At 38.1% G+C, this 12,449-nt stretch overlaps 1 protein-coding gene across 1 annotated transcript in view; it reads right to left on the reverse strand.

Moving 5' to 3' along the window:
• The window catches only part of LOC124717078 (protocadherin-like wing polarity protein stan), a 368,864-nt gene that overhangs the window by 290,341 nt on the left and 66,074 nt on the right, over positions 1–12,449 (reverse strand). The window contains exon 9 of the mRNA XM_047243768.1: positions 4,470–4,681. Within this exon, the coding sequence (XP_047099724.1) occupies positions 4,470–4,681 (212 nt within the window). The remainder of the gene's footprint in view (positions 1–4,469; positions 4,682–12,449) is intronic.

The following is a 12,449-nucleotide window of genomic DNA, read 5'->3' on the forward strand; positions in this document are numbered from 1 at the left end:
TAAATATTTCCGTTGTGTGGGGGCTCCCGAACTAACTGCTCAAGACAGTTTTCAGAAAACATGTTCACAAGAACTTTATAACACTGTCTGTCTGTACCCCTGCAATGAGTCCATAGGCTGACACTACCAAACTTTATATGCTCTCCCCCTCTTACCATCCCCCGCCCCCATCTCCTCGTCTCCTATTTACCGTCCTTGTTCGCCTTCACCTCCAGCAATTTTATCCCATTTGCTCCAACCACTTTCATCCTCTTAAGCCACCACCATCTGAAATCCAGTGTTAGATAAAGACCTGATCCAGAGCACTCTGTACATTACAGTATTCAGCTGTACGTATCTATGTTGCTCCATCATGTTTTCTAATTTCATCAACCCACCTACCTTTAAGGCTGATGGTCTCTTGATATCTAGCAAAATACTTCTTTGGTCCTGGCTACATGTCCTCTCCACCTTCACTTAATTTCCATTACAGTCACAATTATGTCTTCCACTTCTGTTTATTCTCTCACTCTTCACCCCCCCTCCCCCTCACCCCTCCTTGGCTTTTGCAATATTTTCTGTCAAGTGTCTTTCCATTGTCAAATAAGCTGCTGAAAACTTTCATCTTTTTCTTTTGCCTTTATCCTGCACCTACATGGGGTCAATGTGGTTATTATTGGATGTGGCATTGTTAATGATAGAGGGTGGCCAGAAGGCCTACATATTGCCACCCCTCCACCCCGCCCAGGAGAAAATTTGTGCATCACAACGATCTGCATGTAGTGTTATCCATGTGAAAGGGTGTGAGCATTTTCTATATGTTTGCAAATTGTGTAACTGAGGTGGGACATGGGTACAAGCCCAGTATTCACCCACTCAGATGTGGAAAATCACCTGAAAACCACATCCAGGCTGGCCGGCATCCTGACCCTCAATGTTAATCCACAAGAGGAATTCAATCCAGAGCAAGCACATCTGCACAAATCCTGGCAGTGAGGAGCTAACATGCAAGGCTCTCCAGGCAGGTAATGAGCTGCTGAGAACAGTTTTGCTGATACAGAATCTCATTACCAGACTCCTCTTTAAATTATGAATTTTCTCACTTCTGTGATGAAGTTAAAAGGAAGCTGCTGCACTGACACTTATTCTTTATTCTCTTTATTCGTATTGAGTCAAAAACTTTCTCAAAATCTGTGAATTCTACATAAAGTGGTAATTCATATTCATCAATCCGTTCCATTATTCCATTACAATTTGCACATGCTATATTATCCTATACACATTTTAAAAGGCAACTTGATCCTTTGTTTCATTAAAATTCAATGTCTTTTTCATCTATGTGATTGTTAATGAATATTTCCTACATTACAGGAAGGAGGCAGGTAGCTAAGACGTTAAAAACTATAGATCACTCTTTTTTCTTGGAAATGTAATAATTACAGCAGTGTTTTCAGTTTTCAAGACATCTTCTTTCACACACATTCTGCAAAAAATTATGCAGATTATTTCTGTACTACTTTCCATCCAGCAGTAATCTTTTCTGCTGAAAGATCATTATCCTTTAGTGTCTTCCCCTTTGTCATACTCTGAATGGCTTTATATCTCTGGAATTACAACCAGATGTCATTATTTTCATTTTTATCTACCCATTTTTTTCTTCCTTTCTTCCTTTTTTTTTCTCTTCTAACATACAAATATTCAAAGAAAAGGATGAATGCTTGTCCAATTTCCACTCTGTTGCCTGTAACTGCACCATCTGTCCTCTTAACTAATGAAAAGCAACAACTGCCCAATGTAAGTGTCTACCTTTTGTTCTTCATACGCTGATTGTTTACAAATGTTTCTGTTATCAAATTTTCATAATATCTTCTCACATTAACTTGACAACATTTCTGAATACAGGGTGTTTATAAATGAATATCAGGGTTTTGACACTTTATCATATTTATTACATTAAATTTACAGTTATAAATGAAGTCTCAAATGAAAGTGCAACTCAAACAGTTGTGTTTGGCACCAGTGTGCATGCGCTGGCATAGCGAAGTAAGCGATTGGTTGAACTTCACTGTACCCATTATGCCATGCGATTTTTTCCTTTGGGGCTTCATCAAGGATCGTATGTACGTGCCTCTGCTACCAGCAGACCTCCCTGAATTAAGAAACCGGATTGAAGCAGCTGTTGCTACAATCACTGAAGACACACTTAACATTTGGGAAGAGCTCGGCTATAGGCTTGCCATGTGCCAGGTGGCAAATGGTGCTCACATTGAACATTTATAAGGCTCTTGGTAAAACTGTTTGAGTTGCTCTTTCATTTGACATACCATTAATATCTATAAGTTTAATATAATAAATATTATAAAGAGTTAAAACCTCAATATTCATTTCTAAACACCCCGCATTTTCTATAGTTCAGCACATACTGTGATGCTACTATTATCATTTACTTGAAACTTTCACTTTTGTTTAGTAGCTGCAGAGTGTCGTTTTAGATTTTTAATTTCATTTACCTTCTTCATGCCCACAACTTCTTGTGCTGTTTCCCTAAGTACCTTTGTTAAATAGTTACACCTATGCTCTATGCTGACAATTTCCGTTTTATAAGATTCTGAATTTGGGCTCAATTTGATCTGGTTTTCCACCATGTTTCTGTATGAATGGCTGTAAGCTACATTTTTGATTCCTGCCAAATGAATTTGTTTCTTGCAAAATTTATGGTATTTTCACTTTGAATTTTGCTAGTCTACACTTTGAGATGGGCAGATATCTTTTTCTTCTTAATTAATTCAACTAAAGTATAATTTTTGCAATTTATGAAGTCATTTTTTTCTTTTAATCTTGATTTACAACAAAGTCTGTCAAGCTCCCCACCAGAGAATTGTTTTGTTTAAATTCTTTTTTCCTTAATACTGTATTAAAATTTCTCGTAATCTCATAATGAGGTTTTCTATCATTTATCAATATCTGTAATTCTTCATAGAGGTCCGCTACCTTGGTACCACAACGTGAGCATATTGCTGCATATATCTGAACAACTTTGACGAAATTTCTAAACACGTCTGTCTTCTGTCACAGCTATTTTTATTTTCTTCTTTGCAATAAAGATTGTTCCTCAATAATAAAACAGATGATCTGATTTTAATTCTATTTAATCTTCAATTTTTATTACACTTGTATTTGTCTCAATTTAAAGGTAATTATTGCTGAGCAATTACCTTGCTCTCACAATGATGAAATCTAATATGAATTGATGGATGTAACCTCCATGTTAAATGAAAGGAGTGGGAAAGTGCCAGATTATAGATCCAAATTTCTTGAGTTCGATTCCTGACAAATCCTAGGGTTCTTTCACATTTGTCAGTATTTGTTATTGTGAAAATGTTGACTTGCACCATAGTTTGCAGTCGACATCAAACTGTCAGTCTGCTGCCTAAATCAGTTCAAAGGTGAGAAGAAGGCAACAGCATACCATCTCTATAAGGACCGTCATCAGTAAAGCACTTTGATGTTCAAACCAACCTTTGGGATGATGACCTTTAATTCAACTGTATCCCATTTGATGTTACTTTTTAACAAAAGCAACTGGACAACTAAGACTCATGGTACTGTTTATTCCATGCACATCACACACATCATAAACTTACGTATGCAAATGTTTAAGATTTGACCTACTTAAAACAGTTTCACAATAAATTTATTCTTTTATGCAGTTAATAGGGAAGAATTAAATATAATTTGAAAATAATAGTAGCATTCATAAATATAACACTAGTATGACGATAGCCTCCACAATTCACAACAACTTAACTTTACAAAAATGCTGGCAGATATTAAAAGTTTTAGAAACAAACTGAAATAATTTCTACTTGACGGTCTTTTACTACACAGATGAATTCTAGTTGACAATATGTTTGTAGTTGGACTACATTTATCAATTTTTGTTGTAGATCAAGACTAATAACAAAAAATTCCAATTCTGTAAATGGATAGAGCATAGCAATGTATCTTATTTGTAAATCTCCACTGACACATTCTTCATCATGGGGAACTGTCACAAATGAGCCACAGTACAGGCAAAAAATTTAGCTAAACTTAATTACAATGGCTCGTTTGCCAGAACCATTGTTTATCCCCCTCCATTTATTCTATACACATGAACAAAATATGTAGAACTCCACAGAAATTTATTTTGTACCTACATGTGAATTTCATTGTTTCCGTGTTCACACTAACTGTGTAGATGCTAAGAGATTGTATAAAGCTGATTAGTCAGAATTCAAAAAAGTAGCTGTTTAATGCAAGTAACAATGTGTAACTACTGGAATGCAATTTTTTTCTTGAATTACATGTTATTAACATTAACTGTTTATAGTAGCATTAAGGAGCACCTTACATAAACTAAATGACACAGAATTAAAAACAAGGAGTATTTTATACATGAACATCACAAATTAATTTCGAATGAGGAAAAAAAAAAAAAATAGAATTACCTGAAAATCTTTCAGAACAGGGGCATTGTCATTTTCATCAGTCACCAGCACTTCAACATGTGCATCTGCCCGCAGAGGTGGTGAAGATGCTCTAATTATCAAATCAAATCTCTTATGAGGTGACTCGTAGTCAAGATCTACCATTGTTAACAATTCTGCTTTGTTACTTCCTTGTCGTGTTACAAGGGAAAAACTATTAAAATCGTCACCCCCTGAAATAATGAGAACAAAATATATTAAACCTACAAAAATTGAAAAACATCAAAGATGTGATTTTCAGAACAACCAGGATTCAAAGAAGTGCTCAATCAAAATAAAATGAAAATAATGGAAATTCCAGATAGGAATATCACCAATGTAGGAAAAAGACAGATTGCTACTTACTGTAAAGATGATATGCTAAGTTGCACACAGCCACAAATACGAGCCACTTACACATAAGCTTTTGGCCAAAGCCTTCATTGGAAAAAGAGAAACACACGCCATTCACTCAAACAAGCAAGCACATCACATGCACACATGGCTGCCAACTCTGGCTGGCAGCTCGGGCCAGAACGCATTCTGGCCTGAGCTGCCGGAGTTGGTAGTCATGTATGCATGAGGTGTGTTTGCTTGTTTAAATGGATGGTGCATGTTTCTCTTTTTCCAACAAAGGCTGTGGCCAAAAGCTTGTGTGTAAGTGTCTTCTAATTGTGTCTGTCTGCAACTTAGTGTATCATCTTTACACTAAGTAGCAATCTATCTTTTCCTACATTCTTAAAATGAAAATAAATTCATTAGATAAATCATGTTACATAAATCTCACTGAAGATGAAAACATGGAAGTCAAAGATGTACATTTTACTGACAAACATTATAAGAAAATGACAAAGTTACAAATTACGTGGTTTAAAAAGATTAATATTAATTGTATACGAACAGAAACATTGATTCAAAAGCTTAATTATGTAGTTTCAGTTTAATTTTGTGAAAATACTCAATAGAGGACGAGTTGCCCAAATAAAAGATCTCTTATTGGCTCTTAATCCTTATAGTATTTCCCACAAGACATTTGACTCACTTTAGTAAGTTGTTAAAACATGTGTAGTTGTTCACCCGATTTGTTTCTGAACTGATACCATTTCTTTGAAGTATTTGTAAAGATTTCTTGTCCTGATATTATAATCATTCACTCTACTATTTTTTGGACAAAGAGAAACACTTTTAACAACAAAGGATAATTATTTTTGTGTTGTCATTGGTGTTGTGGTCTTCAGTCGGGAGACTGATTTAATACAGCTATCGGTGCTATTCTGTCTTGTGCAAGCCTCTTCATTTTTGTGTAACAACCTAAGTTCATTTGAACTTGCTTATTGCATTCAAGTCTTGGTCTCAGCTGATCATTTTTAATATCAACTCAAAAGCCTTGTAAAATAATGTTTTATTAGATTAAAAAAATCAGTATGTGCACTGCAATAACTATATATATGCACAACTAAACCTATGTGCAACAACCACAATGTAACAGTAAAAACAAGGAGTAAAAAGAACTCTCTCAATATCAATTAACATATTACAACACATCCCCTTAAACTGACACTGACACACAATGTGAAGTTCAAATGCACAGTCATTCCTTAACTTCTTTCACGTGACTACAGTTTCATGTTCAGCATTACACAGAATCAACAAACATTTCTTCAGAAGGCAGATGTTCAACATCGGTAGCACCTGACTCAACACGCCTTCTTGTAAACTGATATTTCAAATCTATATGCTTGGATCTAGTATTCGTCACTAGATTATTGGCTAACTGAATAGCTCCTTTATTTGGAACACTAGGATCTACCACAGACATACATTAATCACAGTATTATCTTGAACAGTTAACACCAAAGCCACATATTCAGCTTCAAAAGTAGAAAGTGCAATACCACAAAATCAAAGAATTTTGCAGTTCTATGAATGAACCAGCTACACAGAATCTGCCATTGATTTTACTTCTTCAACACGCATTACTGAAGGCCATTATTCCTCTAATGCTGTTCCTAGAAAATTCTAGGTTACAGCCCATGTTGCCTTTAAATACCTACAAATTCTCTTTACTGACGACCAAAAGACCTTTTTAAAATTGCGATTATATCTGCTAAGGAGACTGCCAGCAAAACATGTCAGGTACGGAAATTTGGGATGGGTATTTACATCTAATCTACACATATTTTCTGCAAACTGCCCCTTGCTCCATTTGCAAATGGAGCAAGAGGAAAATATCTGTCTCTATGCTACTGTATGAACCCTGATTTCTCTTATCTTGTCTTTGTGGTCCTTATTTGAAATGTAGATTGGTGTCAGAATAACTGTTCTGCAGCTTCAGCTTCAAATTCTGGGTTTATTAATTTTCTCAATACAGTTTTGTGAAAAGATCATCATCTTCCCTCCAGAGATTCCTTATCAAATCTATGTGTAAAAAATCTAGCAGCACACCTCTGAAGTGCTTCGATGTCTTCCTTTAATCTGATCTGGTAGGGACCAAACACACTAGTAGTACTCAAGAATGTGTCATACTCTAGTGCTCTACAAGCGATCTCCTTTACAGATGAGCTACATTTTCCTAGAATTCTTCCCATAAACTGAAGTCAAACATTCATCTTCCTTATCACTGTCCTTATGTACTCATTATATTTTCTATCCCTTTGAAGGGTTACACCCAGATACCGTATCAAAATGACTATGTCAAGCAGCACACTACTAACACTGTATTTGTATGTTATGCTAATGCTGTATTCATACATTATGGGATTGTGTTTCCTATTCAGCTGCATTAATTTACATTTTTCTACAATTAGAACATGCTTCCATTCATCACACTACAAATATCGTCCAAGTCATCTTGTACCCTTCAACAGTCCCTGAATGACAACACTTTCCCGTACAACACAGTATCATCAGCAAACAGCCACAGACTGCTCCCCCTGTCTCTCCCATCATTTACGCATATAAAGAATAAGAATGGCCCTATCACACTTCCCTGGGCATTCTTGACAATTTCCTTGTCTGTGATGAGCACTCTGTATTGAGGACAACATACTAGGTTCTATTTCTCTAGACATAGACACTAACTCCACCTGACACTCTATTATAGTCGCTACGGTTCCTGTAACATCCCTTATAGCCGTGGAGGGCAGGAGTCCACATTGCCGAGAACCAGGTTTTCTGGAGGGCAACGCAAAAGCAGGTGTAAAGCTTAACAGTTGCCATAGGTCAGCCAGGTGGTGGAAAAAAATCACCGCAATTCCACTGGAGGATTACATGATCGTTCGACTGGGAAGGCATGAAACACTCAATGAGACAGTCTACACCTCAGGGTCACCTGCTGCCACCAGACGAGTACCTGAGCGATCGACAGCCATTGTGTCTCAGAGCCCAGCGAGATCTAGGTCATCAGCGGATGCCAGAATCTCCACCACATCCTCAGACACACAGCTTGTGGGTAGTGGTGGTGCGGGTGCCACCGCAGTGCCTTGGTTCTTGGGGGACTTTCATTTTAGGTTTATCTCGCTGCTCCTTAGGTTTGTCCGGCTGGGAGGGCTTCACTGATTCAGTCTCAGGTACTGAGGAGGACCGTGAAGCTATCTGCAGTTGCTTTAACCACTGGCGGGTGTCAGCTTTGCCACTGGTGGGAATCTGGGAAGGGAGTGAGCCAAGGGATCCCTTCCTGGTGAGAGGAGCCAAAGAAGACTTATGCTTCTCGGGCTGAGAAGTGGGGACTGATGTCTCCGATGATTGGGGGGAGGGGGGTTGGATCTGAAGCAGGTTGTGCAGGAGCAACATGGAGGGAAGTGCCCACCACCATCAAGGGGGCAGGTGGAGTCTGACGGTTCTGAGAGTCCACTGTACATGGCAGAATGGAAGATGGCTGAACCATTGTCATAGCGGTGGCATAGGTTGACCTCATATGCACAGGATGTAGCCTCTCATATTTTCTCTTAGCCTCGATGTAGGTCAGTCAGTACAGGGTCTTGTATTCCATTATTTTTCTTTCTTTCTGGAGAATCCTGCAGTCTCGTGAGCAAGGCAAATGACACAGACGGGAGGCGGGGCACATAGAGTATTGGGATGTGAAGGACCTCCACAATCCTGATGGGTTAAGGCTAGTGGTTCACCTTCTTTGGAAGATTGTCGCATTGTGGGCGACTGTACAGTGTATAACCATTGAAGCAGTTCTCAACAAAAGGCCCTTTTCTAAAGCCAAACTGAGCATCATCTAGCACATTCTCAATTTTCTTTTCCATTCCTCTGTATATTAGTCTTGTCAGCAACTTGGATGTATGAGCTCTTAAGCTTATTGTGTGATAATTCTCGCACTTGTCAGCTTTTGCAGTCTTCAGAATTACGTGGATGATATTTTTCCGAAAGTCAGGTGGTATGTCATCAAACTCATACATTCTACACCCCAATGTGAATAATTGTTTTGTTGCCACTTCCCCCAATGATTTTAGAAGTTCTGAAGGAATGTTGTCTATCCCTTCTGCCTTATTTGACCTTAAGTCCTGCAAAGCTCTTTTAAAGTCTATTTATAATACTGGATTCCCTATCTCTTCTAAACTGACTCCTGTTTCTTCTTCTATCACATCAGACAAAGCATCCTCATCAAAAACTTTCAATGTATTCTTTCCACCAATCTGCTCTCTCCTCTGCATTTAGCAGTGGAATTCCCGCTGCACTCTTAATGTTACCCCCCTTGCTTTTAATGTCACTGAGGGTTGTTTCAACTTTCCTGTATGCTGAGTCTCTCTTTCCAACAACCATTTCTTTTTCATGCAGCCATTTCATCTTAGGTTCCCTGCCCTTCCTATTTATTTCATTTCTCAGTGACTCGTATTCTGTATTCCTGAGCTTCCCTGAACATTTTTCTCCTTTCTACTTTCATCGATCAACTGAAGTATTTCTTCTGCCACACGTGGTTTCTTCACAGTTTTCTTCTTTGTACCTATGTTTTTCATTCCAACTTCTGTGATTGCCCTTTTCAGAGATGTCCATTCCTCTTCAACTGTACTGCCCACTGAGCTATTCCTTACTGCTGTATCTATAGCCTTAGAGAACTTCAAGTGTATCTCGTCATTCCTTAGTACTTCTGTATCCCACTTCATAATGATATTTATTCTTCCTGGCTAATGTTTTTAACTTCAACCTGCTCTTCATCACTAAAATATTGTGATCTGAGCCTATATCTGCTCCTGGGTATTCCTTACAATCCAGTATCTGATTTTAGAATCTCTGTCTGACCATGATGTAATCTAACTGAAATCTTCTAGTATCTCCCAGCCTTTTCCATGTATACCACCTCCTCTTGTGGTTCTTGAACAGAGAATTCGCTATTACTAGCTGAAATTTGTACAGAACTAAATCAGTCTTTTTCGTCTCCCATTACTTGTCCCAAGCCCATATTCTCCTGTAATATTTTCTTCTGCTCCTTCCCCTACAACTGCATTCCAGTCCCCCATGACCATTAGGTTTTCTTCTCCCTTTACACACTGCACTGTATTACCCTTTCAATATCCTCATATACTTTCTCTCTCTCTTCATCTTCACCTTGCAACGTTGGCATGTATACCTGAACTATCATTGTTGGTGTTGGTTTGCTGCCAAATCTGATAAGAACAACCCTATTACTGAACTGTTCACAGTAACACACTGTCTACCCTAACTTCCTACTCATAACGAATCTACTCCTGTTATACCATTTTCTGCTGCTGTTGATATTACACTATACTCGTCTGACCAGAAATCCTTGTCTTCTTTTCCATTTCACTTCTCTGACCCCAACTATATCTGGATTGAGCCTTTGCATTTCCCTTTTCAGATTTTCTAGTATCCCTGCCACATTCAAACTTCTGACATTCCTAGCCCTGACTCATAGAACATTATCCTTTTGTTGATTATTGAATCTTTTTCTCATGGTCACATCCACCTTGGATCCTGGAGATCCGAATGGGGGACTATTCTGGAATTTTTTGGCAATGGAGAGATCATCAAGACTAATTTTCAATTACAGGCCACATGTCCTTTGGATACACATTACGTGTCTTTGATGCAGTGGTTTCCATTGCATTCTGCATCCTCATGTTGTTGATCATTGCTGATTCTTCAACCTTTAAGGGCAGTTTCCCATTCTTAGGACAAGGTGTGCCCTGAACCTCTGTCCACTCCTCCACCCTCTTGGATAAGGCCATTGGCAGAATGAAGATTACTTCTTATGTTGGAAGTCGTTGGCTGCCAATGCTGATCATTAATCAAAATTTAAGCAGTGGCAGGAATCGAACCCGAGACTGAGGACGTTTTGATCACAAATCAAAGACGCTACCCCTAGACCATGAGTGCAACACAACTAAGCATAAATCGCTCTATGTATGTGTCCATTTCAAAAGAACCATTCTGGCAACTGTTTTATACTGACTCAGGGAAATCAAACAAAACCTAAATCTTGCTGGCCAGTGGAGATATGAACCCCAACTCCTTACACACAAGAGTTCAGTTCTTCACCCTGTGATTAATACTTTCAGTACCATAAACTGAAACAGTAACTAAAAGTACTGAAGGTGGTGAGAAAGAAATAAAATGCCCCCAATAACTGCAAAGTAACTTATGGACAATACGGCCACTCGAATGAGGAAACCAGAAATTACTGAAAAAGTTTCCTCTTGAGCATAACCAGCTCCTGTCCTCCATCGCTAATATGACGGTTACTGATATGAATCAGCTACTACAAGGTTATGAACCATAATAAATTGTTAAATGTATATAAGTGACTAATGGAAAAAAATAGAGGCAGAATTTATAAGAAAAATCAACACAAGAGTGCAGAGGACTGTCAGAGGGAAGATATGAGTGAAATAAAGGTACAAGAAAAAAAACTGAAGGAACAAAGAAAAACCAGGAGGAAATAGAAAAGGAAAGAATAAACAGGCAGCTGCGTAAGAGACTAAGAAAGTACAGGACAGAACTGTAGGGGGGAAATCCTGAAATGAACGCAGTAAGGGTAATCAAAGGGGAAAGGTTATGGAAGGGAGCAAGGGAGCTTTTCTAGGAGCTCTTTGCAGTGTGGGGGAGTAGCCATGTATGTGAAAAACGGTATCCCATTTGAGTCAATTGATGTTTCAAAGTACTGCACTGAAAAGGTGTTTGAATGTTGTGCAGGTGTGGTTAAATTTAGTGGAGTTGAACTTCTAACTGTTGTTATTTATAGATCCCCAGACTCCGATTTCACAACATTTTTGCTAAAGCTAGAGGAGGTTCTTGGTTCACTTTATAGGAAATACAAAAAGTTAGTTATATGTGGTGACTTCAATATTAATTGTATAAGTGATTGTGCAAGGAAAAGGATGCTGGTAGACCTCCTTAATTCATATAATCTTATGTAAAGCGTATTCTTTCCAATGAGAGTGCAAGGGAACAGCAGAACAACCATAGACAACATTTTTGTTCATTCCTCATTACTAAAAGGGCATTCTGTTAGCAAAAAAGTGAATGGCCTTTCATCATGATGCACAAATTTTAAGTCTAAAAGATTTTTGTGCTACAACTCATGTTAAATATAGTTATCAACTTTTTAGGAAAGCTGATCCAGTTGCTGTAGAGACCTTTGTAAACCTTATCAAGGAACGAGAGTGGCAAGATGTTTATAGTGCTGATACAGTAGACGATAAATATAATGCTTTCCTTAAGACTTTTCTCGTGCTCTTTGAAAGTTGCTTTCCATTAGAACGTTCAAAACAGGGTACTAGCACAAACAGGCAGCCTAGGTGGCTAACTAGAGGGATAAAAATATCCTGTAGAACAAAGTGGCAATTATATCAAAACGTGAGGAACAGTCAAAATCTAAATGCAGCAGCCCATTATAAACAGTATTGTAAGGTGCTTAAAGTTATTAGGAAGGCAAAAAGTATGTGGTATGCAGATAGAATAGCTAAGTCTCAGGATAAAATTAAAACCATATGGTCA

This window comes from Schistocerca piceifrons, chromosome 1, assembly GCF_021461385.2.
Source record: "Schistocerca piceifrons isolate TAMUIC-IGC-003096 chromosome 1, iqSchPice1.1, whole genome shotgun sequence".
Taxonomy (NCBI): Eukaryota; Metazoa; Arthropoda; class Insecta; order Orthoptera; family Acrididae; genus Schistocerca; species Schistocerca piceifrons.